Source organism: Papilio machaon, chromosome 5 (assembly GCF_912999745.1).
Source record: "Papilio machaon chromosome 5, ilPapMach1.1, whole genome shotgun sequence".
Taxonomy (NCBI): Eukaryota; Metazoa; Arthropoda; class Insecta; order Lepidoptera; family Papilionidae; genus Papilio; species Papilio machaon.
Window position 1 is genome coordinate 2,906,287 of NC_059990.1, and position 23,185 is coordinate 2,929,471.

Sequence of the window (23,185 nt, forward strand, 5' to 3'; positions counted from 1 at the left end):
ATTCAGAAGACTTTTCTTTAACAAAAATCCGTTTTAGCTGCTATTCTCAAAGTGCTTCTACCATAAGAATATAATCTTTTGTGCAAATACAATGAACAATTTGAGAAAATCTTTTGTGAGAAGAAAAAGACGTCTACTTGTGTAAAATATATGTTTCAGTCAGTAGTGACTATTAAAAGTATCAACTTAGATGCCTATCTCTGTAGCATTGAAGTAATTCTATTGTTTTTAAGTTTCGTACTTGTTTTTCTTTTTTGATATTTTTTTAAAACGTTCAATGCCACCTACGTCCTGCGAGTTCACCCTAATATATGAAATTAGTAGAGCATTTAATACTACAGCTTTACCGCTTATTCAAATGTGTCAAATCTAAAATAAAAAAAGTTATAATCTTTAGACACAGATCACTTTAGAAACTCTGTTGTAATCGCAATCTTTAGCGAGCGAATTAACATGTAGACGTCGGTCGATTGAATGCATTCCCAACGCTAAGTATGCGAGACTCACTGACAGTCGCGTCTCAGCAATTTAAATTAGAGTTTAAACCCGTCAATGACATAATAAATATAATCGGCCTTGTATCGTACAATACGCACTTGCATATCGTTTTGGTCGGTTGACTTTAAGTGCACCCATTAATGGGCCTGAGACTCGCACGCTGTTGCTGTCTAGACGGATAAGGCTGGGTGTTCATTGCTCCGTGAATTATTCAATTCCAGTCAGTTACTAATCTTATATAAAAACAGCATGAGCAGAATTTGTGGGATTTATATTTGGTAGTATACATTACAATTGCACGCGGATTTTACAAAAAAGCAAACCTAAGACAAAACGTTGAACGGCTTCAATTTTGATTAAAAGTATTTGAATAGAAGGTTTATTCAAAATGTCATTCAACTATTTCCGTGTAATTAAATTCTTAAATTAGCAAATTATTTATTAAAAAGAAATAGTTGATTTATTGAAAGTTATAAGATATAATTAAGAGATATTAAGTTATCGACAGTGTGCACAGAAATATGCGACCTTAGGTACAACTATATCTTAGTATTAACCACTAGATGTTGCTATCTATTTATGTCCGTGATTCCAGTAGAAATAAACATACCGCAAGAAATGACAGAAGCATAATTAAAGGACTATTATAGGCGATGATAACATCTTTTATTATCTTATTTCTGTCCCTTGTCGATTGACGATTGCTTTAATTAAAAATAATGTTATAAATATTTATTATTTTAGATATTTAAATTACTGAGTTATCCGTTAGTGGTAATTACACGTAGTTTAAGGGAGCTTCCGAATCCGTTTTGCACGGTTATATTTTCAATTACAAATCTCAATAATTTTTATCTTAGATTGTTTATATTCTTTTATTAGCAATAGAACTTAATTAGAACAGGAGCCTAGCAAACACGATGTTTCACGCATTGTTCTGAAAAGTTTTTATAGTTCGTGTGAGCGAAACTAGATGGCGCTAAACGACTCGTAAAATAAAATACACCTTTTTATAAATGTGTTTTATCGTTAAAAAAAGGCATTAACACTAAAATAGAGAGAATTTACTCGTAGTGACACCATATAGCATGTTATGCTAAATCCAAATTCAAGTAAAAAATACTTATTCTAAGCTAAACATTTTCATTGCAACGACTATCCATTCAAATTAATCTTTCCTGACCATTTGACTGAAGATATATGATTTTGTAACTTGTTAGTTACTAAATTTACACATAAAAACAAGTAATAATTCAATATACCATCCTTTAATCCTTACATCCGGGAATCAAGGCAGTGACCGTTTACATGTCCATGTTCGACAACGCACGATTGCTTTCCTGACCGCGCTTAAATAAACCTAACATGATTCAAACAATTTTAAACTTTATCCCAAAGTAGTAAGTTCTATTATTCATCTATGACAACATCGCACGTGCTTCATTGGTACGCGTACCATTTAATCGATTGTCCAACCATGCGACGTAGAGGCGCTTTGATTACAGCTTCCTCTCCTTTGTATATTTTTAACCTTTCCATTGAGGCTTTTTTAATACGTAACATAATAATAGGGCAAAGTAACCCATTTAATAGGTTAAGCGTGATATATTTAAGAGTATAATTATTTTATAATAAAACCGCAGACATTATACACTAGATATATCATTTATCTGTGTTTTTATGAGATTGTATAAATAACGTGTTTTGTTACAGGTGTTAAAAGAATAGAAAACGACTGTAAGAATATAACGTAAACAATTAATATGCTTTATCTAGAAACATTGTATACTATGGACAGAGAGTGATGCGGTCAGAAGCAGTACCATTACGATTCGTAGCACAAAGCGACTAGAAACAAGTTTGTTTTGTGTCGCATTGTTATTATACTTAATGAGATGCATCGTCCACTGCCTTCTCTCAATTCAAAGCTTTCAAATTAATCATTAGAGATCGTACATCATAATGTACCTATGATATTAAAAAAGGTTCGATTAACTCAATTACCTTATATATACCTACTTATTATACATAGAGAGAATTTTATATGTGAGGTCCAGTATGTTTAGTAATTTACATAATGATCTTACCGTGGTCGCATCATCTCATGCTATTATCGCAGAAATGAAATGGAATATTTGAAACGGAATAATATGTAGCTGTGTAATTCCAGAAACAGCAAATGCCGTAGTTTATCTTCAATACTGGATTTCAAGATAATGTTTCACACATTAGGGTACATAAATATATGGCAAATACGTCGCGAATGAACACGTCGCGAGGCACTTGAGAGCTACGTGCGATCAGCCATCTGCATACTTGGCATTTTTGGATACTCACTTAGCATTTTTGGGCGTGGTGTCCGGCTGACAGCAAGCACGGTACCGTAGTACTGCTTCCGTGGGAGACAGCGCGTCCGTCTCATCTGAGGGCGCCTCGCACTCGTCCGTCACCAGCGGTGCCCGCGCCGGCGACGTGTGCGACCCGTACCCGTCGGAATTCAGCTACAACAAACAATGTAAATTGTAAAGTCTACATCATTTTATTATTTAAAGTAGGATGCACAGCTGTTTAACGACCATTGCAACTATAGAAATCATAGATCAAAAGACAGGTCGAAGAAGTTGTTGATCTTTACTTTGACCTTTATACTTCTATGTTTTGTTGCAAGAGGAGTCACTAGCTATGCTGTTCTGAACTCCTAGCATATCTTGTTATATTAATTGGTATCTCGTTAATCACTTAATAAGTATAGTATGCCTCGCTTCCGTCTTAGAATATAAGATGATGTAATGGGAGATGAAAAAATAAACGTAAACTATAATTGCCATATGTGTATTAAAGATAATTTTATTGTTCTTACTAAGCCGTAATACAATAGATGATGAACGGTATTTTTATTATTTTTTTTTTAATCTCAACTACTTAATTGGACTAAAGAATAATTGAAGATGCTGTTACGTAATGATTTGACTTTCTTTTTTATCGTAGAGATATGCTTTACACATGTTATCCTTGTGGGGAAAACGGGTGGTTGGGTAATTTAAAGTACTTAAGACTGCAACGTGTCGTAACTTTGATTGTTCTTTCATAAATGTGCAATTAAGCTTTACCTGTCCATTACTAAATCATTCTTCAAGTGTTATAAATATAAAAGAAACAGTTGTATTTCTGTTAACGGATAGAATACCATTTTAAATGGTAAATTTCTCTCGATGTTATTAAAATAAACAATATGCAGACCTTATAGGATCGGATTTTTATGACAAATTTAAACAGTGCAATGATACAAACGCTAGGTTTTGCCTGGAGGTTATACATGTTTAAACTGTCGAGCAAACATATCGTATTTGAGGACTATATAATAAACGTAATGGTGGTGAGGATGACATCTTACTTTGACGATGGTGCCGACCTGGGTGTCTTGAACTAGTTCGACGGCGCGGTCTCCGGGTCCTTCCCCTGCGCCTCTCACTTCTCTCGCCTCTCTGGCCTCTCTCGTGTCAGGGGTCTCGGGGGGTGCGCCCAGCAGCCGCTCCTTCATCTCGTGGATGTAGGGGCAACGCTGCATCGCGATGTAGAATTCACGTACACGCACCTGAGCAACAAAGAAGAAAATTTTGTCTTTCAAATTCAAAAAAAAACTTTTTACGAAATATAAGCCATTGAAGGTAATAGGGACCGATTGGTCACTAGCTCCTATACTTTTCTAGTTGTTCTTTTCTTGTTGTTTAGTAGTTGAATAAAAACTTTATTAACAGTGGCAAACATGACCACTTATTTGTTTTGTTGTAAATCGAAATAAAGAAAAAGTGAGAAATAAAAAAGCTACTATAAGTAGGTACATAATTCACATACATGACGAATTAACTTTTAAATATCTGTCGCAAAAGTCTATTAACAACGATCGATCTAAAAGCGGTAACTTTCACGTGACAACAACTCATTAAAACTTTTATAAACATATTGACCACGGAACTGGAACAACGAGTTAATAAAGTCGACATTTCTCAATGTCAACTTTTAAATTTATTCGCTCTACTTATTGCCCTACTAGTTATTTTAAGTACTATATACATTATCCAGTTCTTTAACCTGATAATAAATTTAACGGAGCTTAAATTTTACTTCATTCCAATTTTTATATCGCCTCTTTCTTTATAGTAATTATCAGTATTATGATAAGGATTTCTTAATGCGATATTCTTATATGAGATATTCTTCGGTGAAGGAAAACATCGTGATGCAATCTGCTCATATCTGTGAAGAAATTCTAAGATATGTGTGAAGTCTACTATGGCCTTATGACCCCTGACTTAGGGTAGGCTCCAATACCCTCAGGGGCACGTATGAACTACTTGAGGAACAAGAAAATGAGGAGTAGGGTTTGGATGCAAAACAATTGTTTCAATTTACCAATAAGATAATGAATATAAAAAACTGCACGCTTTGTAACTACGATTTATTAACTAAAATGATTCATTTTAATGCATAACTTGTAATTAAAAACTTGTAAACTTCGTTACATAGAGTATGAATGCCAGTTGCATTTTCTAAACTATTTTTATGACCGTTCTACTAAAACTGTGAATAAATGAAACTAGGTTATCCCTCAATAAAATTCTTTCGTCAGTAAAATCCAGATATTAAAAAATTCCCAATGAAAGAGAAACAAATTGAAAACAAATATTTGCTCTACCATTTGTAAAGATTTTGAAACGAATATTTAATTTTTTTTTTTTTTTGTATAAGTTTCCGTCTTTTAAGTGGTTATTATTACAATAAAATGTAGACGTAATAATGATAGCATTAACTCTATATCTTTTGTGAAAATACCAGATTTATAAATGCAAGAATAGAAAAATGAATTACTGTTTATGCAGCTTGTCTACCCCGGTTAAGTAAAAAGACTTGTGTCTTTTCCTGCATCAATTTGGCTTCAAAGATAGTCAATTAGCAGTAACTTAAATCTGGAGGAAAAGGTTGTTATCCAATAAAATTAGAGTGAAACCCTACACTAAAACAAGTCATTTAACTGTGACTAATTGAATAATGATCGTAGCCGTAACTAACAATCATGTTCTCATTTTACTCATTTTGATCACTTACTAAGCTGCTGTGTAAAAAGGCCTAATACTTTTTGAGTAATTATTATATGTATATAAGCACACAAATGTTAACCAATAAATAATCCAAAGTAAAATGTTGATGTGTTGGTGAAACGTCATGTTTCGCTTTTATAGAGCAAGTGAAATGCATGCATTATGTACCGAGGAAAATACTGGGTCCCATCTTAAACGTGGGTGGTGAGTCATCGAAGCCTACGTAATTGGTTTTGAATCTAGTTATTATATACACTCGGTATGCATGAGATGAATGATTTATAAGTAGGTTTTGTTAGATAAGTTTTCGTGTGGGACGTCGTTTTCATATGTTGTAATGTAGAGTTCCAATTCCAGGTATGTTTAAAAAATGATGTCAACATTTGCATTTATTATAATTGATGGAGTATCACCGGGCTTAGCTAAGGTTAGTAGTTCCTTAACTTCTTCAACAATTACTATAATATTGAATACGTTAATTATTTTTAAGGAGTAGTTCTCTCACTCCTGAGGGTCGCGACCTCTCCTCCTGAGACTCTCACGAAGGGGGGTTCTCAACTCTGTGCGGTTCTCGGTGATGTGGATGGCATTATGTATGCTGGAGTAGTCAGTTAAATGATAAAGAAGAAGGAAAAGATGTGATTTCCTTTTTCTTAATCTATTTAAAGGCTATTGTCGATTTTACATGATACATTATTGCGAGTTCTGAGTTAACAAAGCGATTGTTTGCTATCGATTCGACATAATTGAGGTCAGGAGGTCAGTGGACTGTGACCAACATGTAACAAACATAAACTGCCAACTTGTGACCTAGGAACTTGAACGATGAAATTTCAAACTTTGACTCGCAACATAATCCAATCATGAAGAATAAAGAAGCCACTGATAACCATTTCGATGCTACTTCAATTAATAATTTTATATGAAGGCTATGTTTTTGTATGTGACTTTTGAATGAAGCTTTTAATTGAATTTTTTGCTTACTTTATATAGAAAGTTAGTAATTACGTACGTTGTTAATATAAAATATATGGTGGAAATTCTATTGAATTATCGCTATTTTTACAGTTAAAGCCTTGAAATTTAATTTTAGGCCGTTAATTTGATATCAATAATGTTGTAATATTTTATAATCCTAAGTGTAATAATTAGCCTAAGTCATAAAAATGCCACCAGACAACATTATATCACGTGGACGAAGTCGCGGGCACAGCTAGTACATAAATAAACAAAATTAATTGATACATTTGGTTTAGCACGAATATTTGTAACAGTGGCCATCGTATCGTCAATTAGGTATGTCAAAATTAGTACTGTGTAGAATGTTTAGATGGATGGATGGATGGATGGATGGATGTTTGTTTAAGGTATCTCCGGAACGGCTCAATGGATCTTGATGAAATTTGGCACGACGTTGAACATAGTATGGAAGAACACAAAGGTTACTTATTTAGGTTCTTTTAAAATGCCGCGCAGACAGAGTCGCGGGCGACAGCTGGTTTTATTATAATTTTGTTCGAAAACGATACTATGTCGATTGTCACAAATAATTGTACAAGGCCCACTGAACGATTGATTGTGAATACTTTTAACTTCGTAATGAATTTACTTAAAATCTCGCTTAATATTTTGATACGTAATGTATTTTGATTCGGCTTTTGTTTCGTCAAGGCTGAGTGGCCAAAAAGGCGAAGGTTTCATGCCTAATCAATCACAAGCCACACTCGACCTTGAAAGACATACTTCCGACTCGATCGAACTGCGAAATAACTTTATTCTACCTCTGACAAAAATAATATTGAATAAAAAATAATTAGTACATCACAAAATATCTATATTATTAGTTGAATACATTATTTAAATAAAGATTTAATGATAATTTATAAAACATGGTATAACAACTAACGTGATGTTAGTTTGGTATATAGTTTAGTTAAAAATTTTAATCCAATTATATGAAACCTAATTACACTTGATTTAAATATAACATAAAAACTAAAATATGTCATTAAAACAATGAAATTTTGAATAAAAAAAATACTAAATATCGTTATACGCATAAGATTGAAAATCACTGCATAGGTAATACTCTCACTATAACAAATCATAAGTTTGAGTTATATTATTCTTGTACTAACACTCAGGTTACACCGGATATGAACAGCTAGTCCTCAATTCAAATGTGTGAATAGTAGTCTCATACTATATGCGAGCAACGGTATTCAAAAATTTCCTCAGCCGATGACGTAAGTTAATAGTAGTGACGTAGTTATACATAATGCTTTCTTTGCAAATTGTAACTGCATGATAATACAACTGTTGCATTGTAAGTGAAAATTGAACGTTTTTTTTTATTCCAGCCTGTAAGGCGATATGTTATGTGCATACAATCAATCACTTCGGATATGTTTACCTAAATGGTTCCTACGTTGATGTCTACAAAGTAAAAGTTATGTTTTATTTTATATGTATGCTTTATAAAAATAAGCTTTCTACATAATTTAATTTTTTACATCATTATTACACCTTCGATGATCATTACATGGTAAAATTAAAACGGTATATAAAGATATTAAGTTCTTTTGAAGTAAGTGGATTGTAAAATAAATAAATATTTTGAAGACAACTTTAACATTTTAAAATGCATGAATTCTAAGGAGCAACAACAATGAATTTCCAACGAGGAAACTTTCCAAAGTGCATCTCAATGCAAAGTGCACAATGCTTACTGCATTTGTGAAACTTTTTATTTTCTCCTTTAATACTTCGATATTATAGTTTTACAAAACTTTGTTAATGTTGTTAAAAAATTTCACATTTAAAATATAGTTACTGTAAGAAATAAAGGTATTTATATATCCATACATAAAAAAGTAGGCTTCTTTATATTACAAGAAAGATTGAGACCTTGTTTCATGAAAAAAAATGTGTCACTAAATATATTTTATAGATCAGCTAATTTTAAAATTGTCATGACGTAATTACAATGTGCCAAATTGAAAAGTATAATCCGACCTGTATTTGTAATTTGTTGTACATTTTGTTCGTAATAAACCGATACTTGTTCAAATAATAAAACGTAAAACGTTTAAATCTGTTTTACGATTCACCCGGAGGCCTAATTTCAAATTGACGTCGAGAAAAATATGAAATACAATCAAGAAAATGGGTCAACGGTGAAGTAAATCGGACATTAACGGGCAACTCTATAAACAGATTTGATTAAAGTATGCCTATGAATTAGTGCAAGCGGATGTCTGTTGATCTTCTTTTAACAACTTCATTTTTTTCGTATGATTAGTATTAAATGGTGGTGCCTAAACAGCCAGTGATGATCCGTTCTTTTTTGTCGTCTCTAAGTTTTCATAATTAACAAGTTTACTTGCAGACAGCTATTTCATAACCGTTGGATTCCACTATCGAATATCTGTACACAATATATTGCCATCCTTCCATTAAGTGTCTTAAATAAAACAAAGATAAAAAATACATAACACGTGCTAAGGATAAGCGGTGGTGACATGAACTGCATGGGCTTACTGCCAGTTCGTGTTTACATTATGCCAGTTGTATGCCAGCGCTGATTTTTAGCGCTACTGTCCTACTGTGTTGGCTTTATGTAAACCAGGCATTCCTCTGTATAGAATTACTACTGCGACATAAATGTGGCCACAAACTCGACATAACTTTGTTTAATGTCAAGATAACATCATGCTGTCCGTCTATAAGAGGAACAATCCAAATATTAAAAATATATAACATTTTGTGGCTTTGTACATCGGAGTTATTATGGTTACGTAATTTATTTCGTTGTCTTGTTAGTGACAGATAGATAAATACGGAGATAGAAAAACCTTGGAGTCCACTGAACCATTGTATTGACTAACATTACCCTTACTTCTCTGACATTGTTTATTTCCAGATTATCTTAAGTATTTTTTTTCTTTTGTTTGATCTATTGCGAATTTGTAACATTACACAAATTAAGCTTGGTTCAATTGAAATTTATTTTCTATATGCAATTTTATATAAAATCCACTTGTATTTTCCGCATAAAGCGATTTTACTGTTCCGTTTCCTTCAAGTCACAGCTGAATGTATAATTCTTACAAAGGAGGATTTTTAAAATATAGGTGAGTGGGATGTTAAGTGGAGATAATACTCACTTCTGCGTCTTCTCCAGCAAACCTTTACAAGATAATCTTTTTTCTTATTGACTTTGACTTGAACAGTTTCTTCATAATATTGTATTCATATTTCTATTCACCTAAAATTTGTTGACTTAGAGAGAGCCGCTGAACTTCGCCAGGTGATATACTCTCACTAGCCAAATTATGAACTAACGGAAAATTGTAATCTAAACGAATCATGGACCTGTCGTGTCTTGGGCAAAACATCTTTTGAAAAAAAAATACAATTTTGAAATATTATTTTCATGTGTAAGTTTTGTAAGATTAAGAAACGGAATTGTTTTTAGATTAAAATCAGATGAGCTGATGGTTTAATTTACGTTAATTCTCCGTCCCCACGGGTCTCTTATCTCGTTTCTTGTAAATATTAGGTCCTTACATATGAAATTGGCGTTTTGTATGGGAGGAACAAAAAGTCGAATATTTTTTAATATTAATATTTAATTAATCAAAGTATGAACCATTATTTTCTATGCACTTTTGCCATCTCATAGGTAGTTCATTGATCCCTTTACTAAAAAAACCAGTCGGACGGGAATCAATAAAATCTTTGAAGGCGACTTGGACTGCCCCATCGGAGTTGAATTTTTTCCCTTGCAAGAAGTTAACTAAATTTCGAAAAAAATGGTAATCTGTTGGAGCAAGGTCCGGGGAGTACGGAGGATGTCTTAGACTTTCCAATTGAAGCTCTTCTAATTTAGTAGCCGTCTGTTGCGCAGTGTGTGGTCTAGCGTTGTCGTGAAGCAGCAGTGGCGTGGAGCGATTGACCAGCCTAGGTTGTTTAGCTGCTAGCTTTTCCATCATGGTTTGCAATTGCTGACAATAGACATCAGCCGTAATAGTCTGGCCAGATTTGAGAAAACTGTAATGAACAATACCGGCACTAGTCCACCAAACGCTTACAAGTAACTTTTTTGGGGTTATATTTCACTTGGGGCAGGATTTGGCTGGCTGGCCAGGATCCAACCATTCCGCTGAGCGCTTCCGATTATCGTAAAGAACCCATTTTTCATCACAGGTAATTATTCGGTTTAAAATACCTTCATTATTGTGCCGGTTTAGTAATGTAACGCAACAGTCGACGCGCGTTTGCCGGTTTGCTTCAGTCAATTCGTGAGGTACCCACCTTTCAAGCTTTTTAATCTTCCCAATTTGCTTCAAGTGAATTAAAACAGTTTTATCACTAACATCGCAGCCTGCAGCTAACTCGGACGTGGTTTGCGATGGATCCGCTTCCACAATAGCCTTCAACTCTTCATTATCAACTTGAGTCTCAGGCCGTCCACGGGGCTTGTTCTGCAGATCGAAATTTCCAGAACGAAAACGTTGGAACCAAAAACGAACTGTGTTTTCTTTTGCAACACGACCGCCATACACATCATTCACTCTTCGAGTCGTTTCCACAGCACTAGTGCCACGGCGGAACTCGTACTCGTAAATAATGCGATATTTTAAGTTTTCCATTTTGTAAAATGAGTGACGCAAACAGAAAAAAACAGAAGAAAAAAAACAAATGAATGACGGTCATCGAACCACAAATACATGAGTCTATAGCTGTACAAATTTGAATTTGGAATTCCTTACCAAAGAGGAGAAATTCGTGATTAAAGTAGCCAGTACGAAAAACGCCAATTTCATATGTAAGGACCTAATATCACGTTACATGTTTTGCTCTAATTTCAAAGCGGAACCATTTCGCTCGTTCCATTTAAAACAACTCTCGAATGATCCATAAACAATTTCGAACTCTGAAGAGATTAAAGTTTAAAACATAAAAGGTTACGCTATAAGCAGTAAAGTTTGAATTCGGTTGAACCGTCAACGCAAATAGATCGTGGCAAAAGCGGAACCGGGTCTCAAACTAGGTTTGTTTTCATTCCCGCCTCGACGGGAGACATGCGTTTCGCACCGCATTCAGGAAATTAACATTCCTAGTGTTGTCATTTCAATGTTAATTGTTTTATGACTTTATATGTTCATAAAATTTATTTTGTGTTACATATTTATGCCATGTTTAATGGCTCTCAAGTTCATAAGTTTTTTTTAGATGACATCCGACATAAAACCATTCATTAATTTCTTTTAATTTTATTATTACGGATTTAAATTCTTAACCTTACACCAACCTTAGGGCTACCTTATGAATGTCCTTTTTCCAAAATACTCTTACATAAAACTCTTGATACAAAAAAATCTTTTGTTCATTCTCCTTTTTTGTTGCCAGTTAAAATAACTATGCGATAGATGATAGTTAGTTCGAAAGATTGGGCCTCTGTTCTAAACAAGTCATCAAAGGGATGCTAAAGTAATAATTGTCTTTATGTGTGATTAACACGGTCTTTAAGACTTGACGCCAATCATTTTCATTACATGGAAGCATCATCTGAAATATATTCCCCCATGCTGTAAATGATGAGTAGGTACTCCCTTTTCCTATTGAATTTTTAAACTTTTTAAAAAAAAAACCACCATAGATTTTTATGTCTGTTTTTATCTTGTTTATTTATTAGAGCAAAATAAAAAGGCGTGAAGATAAAACCTAAGTATACAAAATTTTAACACGGAAAATAAGACATAACTTGAAAACATCTTTTGTGATTAAGTAAAGAACTATACCCGATTAAGACAGAACAACTATAGTACAACTAATTAGTAGAAAGAGATGAATTGAAAAAACACCTTTCTATTTTATATATCTAAAAATAATTGAAGTATATATTATTAAAGTGCAGGATAAGGCGTTCAGAGGCAGTCTCTTCGAGTCTGTGGACGCAAATAAGCTCGTTAGAGCGTCGCGACCTGTTTGTCGGGGGATAATTTTCTGTTCGCTAATCACTGGCTAATGTCATACCCGGACAGACATGATTAATTTAAATATAAAGAAAAAACATAGGTTTAATATAAACACTTTGCTTTTCATCATAATAGAAAAGATGTTTAGGTGAGTTATGATTCAAATAACAACTATGAGCGAAATTTTCCAAGGGATATAAGTGGACAGTGCAAATACTTCCGCAGCATTTTTACAATTCTTATATTTATTAAATATAATATTTATGATATTTTAGTGTGAATTTAAATGAAAGAAAAGTTATTTATTATATCTTACTAATAATGCGAATGTATAGATGGATGAAAGGATAGATGAAATTTGGCACAGAGATACGCAATAACAGAATCGTTATGGAACATAGTCTGGAAAAACATATAGCCTGCTAATTAAGTTTTTTTTTATTCCGCGAAGACGGAGAAGCTGGCAACAGTATTACACAATTTAAAAAAATTACTATACTAAGGTTTTCATTTGGAAGTAAACTTGAATTTATACGAAAAAAATATAGCTTTAATTTATTAACATGTATTATTTACGCCCTGCCTTGCTTTATGCCTTATTTCTATTCATTTTCATAAAAAAAGCATTTAAAAATTCAACAATTATGAGATGCATTCCTATTTGCAGTAATCCTTACACACCCATCATTTTATTTTTCTAAAATGTGGGTCAGGATTCGCTAGTCATAATGAAGCTGTGAATAGACCGGAATGCCCCGCAGAGCAAGATTTTATAATTTCTGTTGCTTCTCATCTCCGCAGACGCTCCGAGGTACGCTTTATTTGTACTCGCAAACAATTTATAAAAGAAGCGAAAGTTTAAACGCTTTTCAACTTAAGAATTCGCAATCTTTGTATATTCTAATGAAGGTTATTGTTTAAAACTGAAAAAAATAAACTACTTCCTAACTATACAAAACTTTACAAACATGTCTGACTGCAGAACACTCTGAAACACAACACCTTATTCAATAATCCGTTCAGACGCTTAGGCTACGAGAGATACGAAGATACATACTTCCGTACCTGCGAAAAATATCCTTAAGAAATCATACTTATTTAAACATTATACAATAAACAACTACATAAAGTAAATAACTAAATAGTTATTGAGATATATTACTGAAAAGCCCGCGCATTGCCTGCAACTACGTCCGCGTGGAATTTAAGAAAACAACTTTTTAAGTAGCCTATGTATTCTTCCAGACAGTGTTCTACATCTATACCAAATGTCATCCAAATCCATGCAGCCGTATTGGAGATATCTTCTAACATACATCCATCCATACATCTAAACTTTCGCATTCATAATATAAATGAGATTAGATAATTTAACCAGCACCAGTCAATGATATCTCATCAGTTTATATAAACGTACAGATAGAAATCAGCAGGGATCCAATTCAGACATCGTAATCAATATGCAAGATAGCTGTCTGTTGAGTGAAAATTAATTAATTATTGCAGATGTCCATGGGCTTCGATGAATACCTTGGTGTTCCCGCTGCTCGTTTGTCCCCTTTTATATTAAAAAAAAAAAAAACATTTTTGTTTTTTTTTACGTTTTTGTTCGTTTTTACGATCACCATGAGAGCTATAATTAAACACGTATTTATATTGCTATGACAAGTTTTCAACCTACTTGCATTGCCCGTTAAATGTCATTTCACTGATATGGGTTGGAAATAAACGTTCTCAACTGTATTGGCATTTTAGCAGTTTAAGTTCATGATAACAGTTAACATGTATTTTTTGTATTCAGTGTAATTACGATTATTAATGTAAAAATGCACATCTATATAAACTATATACATATGTTTTAATTTGTCAGTCTGATTGTTATTGGAGTTTTCATCAACAACAATGGAAAGAAGTAATTGTTAATGTAGCAAGATGGCCCCCGACCGAGTGCCGAAGAGAGCCTCAATATAATTACTTTATAATTGACGTAACAATTACTGTTCGACATTCAATTAAAATGACTTTCATACAAGCACTCATGTTAATTTGATATCATTACAATAATTATTGCATTTTATTACAACATCTCATAAGGCTAATTTGAAAATAATTTTGACACAAATAGTTTTAAATGTCACTGGACATAACTACTCTTTATGTAATAGTTTTTATCATGAAATGAAACAGCAAAACCTAGCCAATTTTTTTTTTAAATCAAAAACATTTATCGCTAAAAATGTTAAAATTTCCAACGGTATGAAATAATAAGATCTTATACCGATGTTGAGTTAGTCACGGACGGTAAAGGCTTGGTGGATGGATGCAATAAATATGGCACCTAGATCGCCCACCGCGTCGTTGGACTAGACAACTTTATCACAAGCCTTATAGAGAAACAACAATGAACCGTCTTGGGAGAGTCCATCTAAGGTTTTTCATCATCCGTTGATATAATTAAATTTTATCATCGTAATCATTGACCATTTATGTATAACTAGTTGTCGCCCGCGACTTTTGAATTTTGAATTTTAAGTAGCCTATGTGTCCTTCCAGACGTCTTCTCTACGTCTGTTCATAAAGATCCGTGGAGTCGTTCGGGAGATATCTTCAAACAAACATCCATCCATCCATTCATCTAAACTTTCGCATTTATAATATTAGTAAGATTTGTTATGTTACTTAACTCATAATTGAACAATGTATCGGTTTAAAGACATTTTTTGTGGGTTCCGTGATTATTATTATTATTTTTATGAATGAATAATGAAATTAAATTGACTAATAGGTCAAATATTAATCGATAAGATGCAGGCTCTATGAACAAATTATTTGATTTTAAAATATGTTTTTTCGTCGTAAAAGTTCAGACACAAAAAAATATACGAAGTGCTACGAACCCAACTTTAAAGGTGAGGTTATAAAAGTAGATATTTTTAAAAATAAAAATGAAACATCAAACGATTATAACGCAAGAGTAGGTGTTGCGGTGAGGTTGGCGGTAGGGACACTTTTTAAATTGCGAAAACCTTTTCACCGAACCACCATTTTTCGCCGAACCTCACTTTCCGTCCCGCGGAATAAAAAAAAAACTTAGTAAGTAGTCTATGTGTTCTACCAGACTATGTTCTACATCTGTGCCAAACTTTATAAAGATCCATTGAACTATTTCGGAAACATCCATCCATCTAAACATTCGCATTTATAATATTAGTAAGAGTAAAGTATTTAATGAAGAAATAATTCGTCATTAATGATTATGATATTCAACAGATGGTAGCTTTGCATTTGGAAATTAAACCTTATTGTCTTGTGAAAAGCGCTAGAGCTTTTTTCTTGATCGATCGAAATGCAACAGTTTGCATGTGTCTACATTACTAGGTCGCTAGTTGCCTTCAATCTATTTTCACATAACATTTACTATTATTGTGTTCAACCCTGTAATCCACATTTTTTTTATTTCAGAAACGGTGATGTCACGTCGCCTCGAACTGTAACTGCTATATTCTGGGGCATGACATATCCCTTGGCTTGATTTAGTTAGACGGTTTCATGTGAACGCAATCCCACAATCTAATTTCAGTGTAAGAAGCGATATTTGGGTCACAATTTCTCCTTACGCTAGTCTTTATTACCGACTCGTGGTTTCCGTTTATTCGATCGACAGGGCACATATGGAAGTCTTTTGTTGTGTAACTTACATACATAAATTATGCAGCTCTACTTTTTAGTATATTCCTAACGGATCTCTGCTTGACATGTTACTGTATTCTTATAAAAGCACCGCATTAAATAGAGTCAAATTACACTAATCCATTAGCATTTGGTGCCAAAGCAATTGCGATGCAATCGTACAACTAGATTACAACGATATTTGGGGACGTTCGTAGTAAAATGGTAAGAAGAACCGAAAGTAGCCTTTAAAACACTAGAATCAGGGTTGAATTTTGATCACACTTGTTTGGTGTCACCAACCTTTTGACACTGAATTTCAGCGAGGGGGGTAGTATTGCCGTTGACCGCGGGCTCAGAGAAGGTGACGCCGCGCGCGCGGCGCTCGTCGGTCGCCAGGGCGGCAGTGAATCGGTACGGCGCGCGGCCGCTCGCGCTCGCGGCCCGAGACTGCCGGCTTCGCGCGTTTTCCCTCCCGCGCTTTCCCGACGACGCGGCGTGCGCACGTCAAGCCTGCATTGTTCCGCAAACGGCCCGGCCTATTCAAGCGAGATGAGCGCCGCTTGCAGCGCCTCAAACACTGGCTTATGCTACCTTGCCTCTAAACAACTGCGGTCTCCGTCGTGTTCAACACAAAAAAAAAACAGTTTAGCGCCACGTCTTACACAATCACCGTTTTGCCATCAGCGGTGGGGCAAATGCCTTGTAAAGATTGTACGGTACCTTAATTTCACGTCCGCTAAAAGTTTGAGAAGGTAAGCGAGGGTCGATTGTTATCTGCGTTAATAGTTGAGAGTTTAAATACCGGCAAATATATTCTGATTTAACCGAAAGTATTTTTGTGCAGGTGCTTGAAATCTATATATATAAAAGAAAGTTGTGTTAGTTACACCATTTATAACTCAAGAACGGCTGAATCGATTTGACTGAAAATTGGTGGGCAGGTACCTTAGAACCAGGAATAGGACATAGGATAATTTTTACCCCGTTTCTTTTTTTTTTTTATTCCGCGCGGACGGAGTCGCGGGTAAAAGCTAGTCTATATATATAAAAGAAAGTCGTGTTAGTTACACTATTTATATCTCAAGTACGGCTGAATCGATTTGACTGAAAATTGGTAGGCAGGTAGCTTAGAACCAGGAAAGGGACATAGGATAATTTTTACCCCGTTTTCTATTTTTTATTCCGCGCGGACGGAGTCGCGGGTAAAAGCTAGTAGGTGATAAATTATTTTTACTGAAAGTGTTGTCAATTTTAAAGTAAGTAATGAAGCGAAAATATTTTTCCCCTAAAAATTTCACGTGATATAATAATTTTAGATACTCTTAAATGGAAAACAGAAAGCTTTATATCTTAATTCAAAAGTAAGCACGTGTAAAAAAGCCTCCATTTGACACAAATAGCCCGCAGCCAAATATGTAAACAGTAAGTGTACACCGTCCATTATACTCCAGCATAATGGTAGCTATTTCAAGAACGCATAAAATGCCTGCCACTGCGCTGCAACAGTCAACATATTGCCTTAGCCTGCGACAGTAACGTCGATCGCACAAACAATTGACTTTCCGCGTAATGATTCTGACGTGACCCCATTACACTAATGCGTTTACTTACGAGCCCCGTGTACTCGTAGGTACTCGGACTTGCTAGGAAGTGCTCTCATTGTGTAAGCAGCTAACACCTGGACATCAAAGCCCCCTCTTTGATATCCCCTTTGATACTCTTATAGCATCTTACAATAAGTACTTGTGACTGAGGACTTAAACATAGATGTATAATATAATACGTATTAAATTTTTAACATTTCATCTTGTGTAATTTGTTATGTATTGGGTGTAGTCCGTCTCAAGTAAAGAAGACAGTTTTTACCCATTTCATATACTTGAACAAAATCTTCAGGTTGATTCAAGATAACATAAGCACTATCTAAGAAAGGAACCCTTGAAAAGTGTAACAGCTTTTCATCTGTTCTTTTCTTTGATTTCTTTGTTTTTTTCATTCAATGTGGATTACTATACCAGTAAAACATAAAGGTACTTACATAACTTTACTACTGCATTTCTCAACGCGATAACTACTTACTAAGTAACACAAGTGAGTGTGTTTCAAATGAAAGCTGTAAGAAATGATACATTACATGTTAATAATCAACGTAACTGTATCTGATTATTAACTTAACATGTATGTAACAGTACCTTTATATTAAGTTCAATTAAACATAACTCTATCTTGTTGAGTTAATATCACCGTTAAGAATGGGTTGTCTTTCCATGAATTTCCACTGCCGTACCATTTGTATAAATCTCACGATTAAAAACATTAACTTTGCTCAACGTGTCCTAAACATCATTAAAACTATCTTATGTTCGTTCTTTTATCTAAAATACTATGAAGAATTAGCCAAGAACAACGTGTGAATGGAGATCCGAAATAAGCGTCGCTCTTAATTAAAATAAAAACAATTGAATACCTGAGCAAATACAAAAGAAAAAAGTACAAAGTTCCGCCCTTTTACTTTGACCCAGTAACCTGGAATGTGTCTATTAGTTTGTTTTATAATTTTTAATGGATAATTTCAATTACAGAAGTAGCATATAAATTAAACATGTATGTCAGATACATAAGACCTATAATTAAGCACGTGTTTTATATAGCTACAAGTTTTGGAACTAATTAGGAAGGAGGGGAACGAAGTAGGGTAGGAAATAAATGTCCTCGACTGTTTATGTAGAAAAACATATATGGTTCTCATTTTGCTCCTCATGATTGTGTTGATCAATTATAACCCTAGAACATCAATGCTGTGACACTTGTATATTAAATACATAACATATCTTTTCTTCTCTTTCATCCTCTTGGAAAAGAATAGAGACTGCATTATGTATTAACACTTGTTTCACTACAGTCTAAACCCACAATAACAAATTGTCTTTTGTTTCTATCAAAACATTACATTTAACACGTAACGCGATACATTTATAAAATGAGATCAATTGGTGTATAACGACGAAGCTTCATTAACGGCGACTGTGGCGACCTCTTTTTCTCGCTTCAAGGCAACTTAATTAGAAAATAAAAAAAAGATCAAGGTTTCGTTCTCACGGAATATTAATTGTTTTCTTTGTTTAAGCTTCACGCCTGTCTAATCTTAGTTTTATGGTTTACTTTGATAAATGGCGTTATTTCAGTAACCATACGAGACAGCTTTTATGGGAAAGAAATGGTTTTCAACTATCAATTCTTAATACAATAAACTTCAAACAGCTGTCGTAGCTTTTTAATTGAAACTATTGCCACACTCAGAGATGTGCTCACTTTATTAGTACCTAAGTGTAGGTTTTATACTAAATCTGTACTTAGGGACTCTGAGTAAGCACGAAATGATTTTGAATGTGGCAGTTAGTCGATTCACCGTTGTTATACTCAAGTGTTTGTTCCATTTTGATACTCATCGTCATTTGCTAAATGTATAAAGCTCTTGAGAAGTTTATATAAATGTATGGATCTATAGATGTGGTAAATACTTATAAATATGAATACTAATCGTTGGTTTTTGAGACCAAAATCTTTATATCAAAATGTAGCCATTCCTCACAAAGACACAAAACAAAACAGAGATAACAATATATTTTACGGGGATTTGGTATCAGAAACCAACGTTAAGTAATTCTGAGCAATGCGTAGCTTTTTTAACTAAATACAAAATGTGTGATAAGGCTTTCTATGAGACGTGCGAAGTTGAGTGTGGGAGGAATATGTTCAATTGTTTGTCAACGAAAAAAAAATCTTTGAATTAGAAATGAAATGTTGATGATATACAATCAATAAACTTTTTGTTTCTCTTACTATCCCCGAGGAGAAATTTATGAAATACGAAATTCAAATGTAGTATTTTAAATTCTATAAATACAGATAAAGCAAGATAAATTAGTACTATGACTGAAAGTATCAGTGTCGACTGAACTGAATTCTGTTCTCATTATATGATATGATGTAAAATTATTTCCCTTTCAATAGTTACGTCCACCGTAAATCATTTAAATATAGAAATGTCGCATGTGTATCATATTGCTCTTTTACCTTCCTCGTCCAAAACGATAACCGGAAGATTAGTGCAATAGCTTTTAGCACTTCCTTACAAACAAAATGATCCGCCCCACTTGCCTTAATTAATAAATTATATTTTTTTATCATTTTATGGTTAGGTCTGTTTGTTACAACAACGAATGTTAATTGTTTAATTTAATTTGCAAGTTTTTGTGAATTAGATTAACTTAATATGGCGTATTTTCCAAGTTACTGCTATAAATACTGGTTGCAGGTCTTTCATTATATTTCCTCAATGTTCCAAAAAAAACACAATTTAAAAACACTCACATGATTCCTTTAAAGATTCGAACTTATGGAACAAATTTCAAAACATCCACCGCACCCGGTTCAGTTCACTTGCTGCACAAAATAACGAGGCCAAAGATTCTATAAATTACGTATAAACAATTTACTTCTGTGTACACAAACAAACTGTTACATTGTCGATATTAATACAAAAAGCACACGCATTCGTGCCGAGTTGCCGAGCTCGAAAGCGTGCCGGCGAGCTTCGGACGATGTTTTTAATGCGCGAGCGAGACAGAAAATAAAACAACATAAACTTTCGGCCGACGTCGGCCTCTTCCGCGTAGACGGCGCCTTTTAACTACACGCTAGGATAGTGTGGAATATAATAATTTTATCGAAAATCATAATAAAAGTTTTCAACGACAACGAACGAACAAGATTTTTTATGTTTTTAAAGTAGAGACGATAACGGGGGTACCAAAAGAAGATAGTAGATCTCAAACAAACATCGACAAAAGCGTTGTAATGGAATTAAGCTTCTTAGCCACGATCTTGTCGTATATATTATGCAGTTAGATAACAGTTCAAATTATTATTTCTGAAAAGATCTTACAAGTGCGAACAGTAGATTACCTATTTATCATGACTACTACTAGTGACAGGTTTTAACATAATAAATGCTGCATTTTATAAGTATATTTATGTAATTTGAAATTAGTTTTGACCCAAGTTCGTAGCACGTACATAATTTTATTTATAACTCGCATACACACACATAAGTTTTAATGTGAATATCATGAAATGTTGAATTTGTATCACCATTAATCAAAAATAATAGGATCTTTCCGATGCCATCAAATGTCTAATTCTTATCCACAATAAGCTAATATATCTCATTGTATTCTCACGATACGTGAATGGCATGAAGGAAACAGATGGGGGCGGCAAATATGTGGGGTTCGAATTGTCCCATGCTCCTATACTAAGTGCTTTTGTCACACTAAGATATGACGATGACAGTGCCTTCAACTACGGTCACGAAGTACACTATAGGTTTATTTTTATTTTTGATTTGTTTTCGTCTTATTTGTAAGTACAACTTAATGTTTACATGTAGTCTTCCGTTATTCTATTTATTACAACATAAAGCCAGGCATCGTCTAAATTTATTTCAGCATAATTTCGAGTCAAGTATAAAAATAACTCCTAAGTTCTGTTTTTAGATTTTCCCATTAAACCATTAATAAACTTGTAGTTATACATAATTATAATATATTCTGTAAAATACATATTTAACAATTTACTGGTTGGTTTACCCTTGGTTATCATTTGTTTACATTCGAGCACTATTTAACTACATCGGATAAAAGTGGCTAAAAACTTTCATAGAAGTACTTAAATAGAAAACGATCATCTTCAAAGTTAGCTGCCAGCACGACTTCTATTTCCAAAGATAGATAAATATCACAGGTTCATGTTACCATCGGCTTTCTAGGAACATTTTACCCCACATATAACCCATTGACCGCTGTCGGTAGATGAACAAACAAACATTATCTTCGACGCGTGCACGATGTTTACGTGACGGCTTGTTTTGATAGAAGTAGCGCACTATAATACGACCAACACAATTTCGACACTTCCACTTTTTAAGCCACTCTTGCACAAGTAAAAGCCCTTGAGTTTTATTCCATAATAGTTCAAGCAAAGACAATTTCTCGCTTACATATATCATTATCCATACTGGTAATTTTGCAACGATATAAGTTTTAAATTTACGGCGGTATAGTCAACAAGTCGTGACTTTTAGTTGTTTACATGTTTTCAATATTAAATAAATGTATACTTTCTCTCAAAACAAGTAGAATACACTTAAAATGCAACTTTAGAAATTTTATGTGTTAAAATAAACATAACCTGTAATTTTAAACATAAATATACTCATTTTTATTGGTACTTTTTATCATAAAGGTCATTATATACAGGTCGAGATATTTAAAATCAAAAGGTTATCGTTAAAAATTATAACGTATTTTTATTGTTCAAGATGAATGTGTTCCACATTGTAACATGCATTTAATTGTAGACTTTAAATTCTTTATACATTAGAGGTTAATAATCGACAAGTATGATAGAGCTTTCTGTAGAGCTGTCACATCATTTTCATATTTACATGCTATTATTACGCATTGCTAACGACGTAGTCATGCGATCGACTAGAAAGAGGTCATAAGCGATGTCCCAGTTTTATATTTATAATTAATCGATTAGCCGATCGTATATAAATAATCGTAGCTTATATCAAAATGGTGACGCTGTGTATTACTAAAAATAAAATATTAAATCCGATAACCTCGTAATTTCGTTTACATTACTAATAGACGTTTACGAAATGTTACTTTGAAAGAAAAAAAACAAAAAAATTCATTGAACTGCATAACTTGCCTTGTAGTGACGTACTTTGTTCAGTCTTGTTACTAACGGAACATAAATCACGTAGTGTCATATTAACGGGTTCTTGACGCATTCAACTCGAAACTATTTTATGGACGTTACAATAAAAATAGTTCATTTCTTGCTTTGCCCTTTTATGGCTCA

The 23,185-nt window shown here is 33.7% G+C and overlaps 1 protein-coding gene across 4 annotated transcripts in view; it reads right to left on the reverse strand.

The window, feature by feature from the left end:
* LOC106721669 (proton channel OtopLc) overlaps window positions 1-23,185 on the reverse strand; it is a 37,889-nt gene that overhangs the window by 9,027 nt on the left and 5,677 nt on the right. The window contains exons 1-3 of one of the 4 annotated variants that reach the window (XM_045678182.1): window positions 20,627-20,805; window positions 3,893-4,093; window positions 2,836-2,999 (exon numbers count right to left, since the gene is read on the reverse strand). In XM_045678182.1, the coding sequence (XP_045534138.1) occupies window positions 2,836-2,999; window positions 3,893-4,066 (338 nt within the window). In that variant the 5' untranslated portion in view covers window positions 4,067-4,093; window positions 20,627-20,805. Of the gene's footprint in view, window positions 1-2,835; window positions 3,000-3,892; window positions 4,094-16,552; window positions 16,684-20,626; window positions 20,806-23,185 lie in introns of those variants that run through there. The other 3 variants (XM_045678183.1, XM_045678185.1, XM_045678184.1) reach the window with 3 other exon arrangements.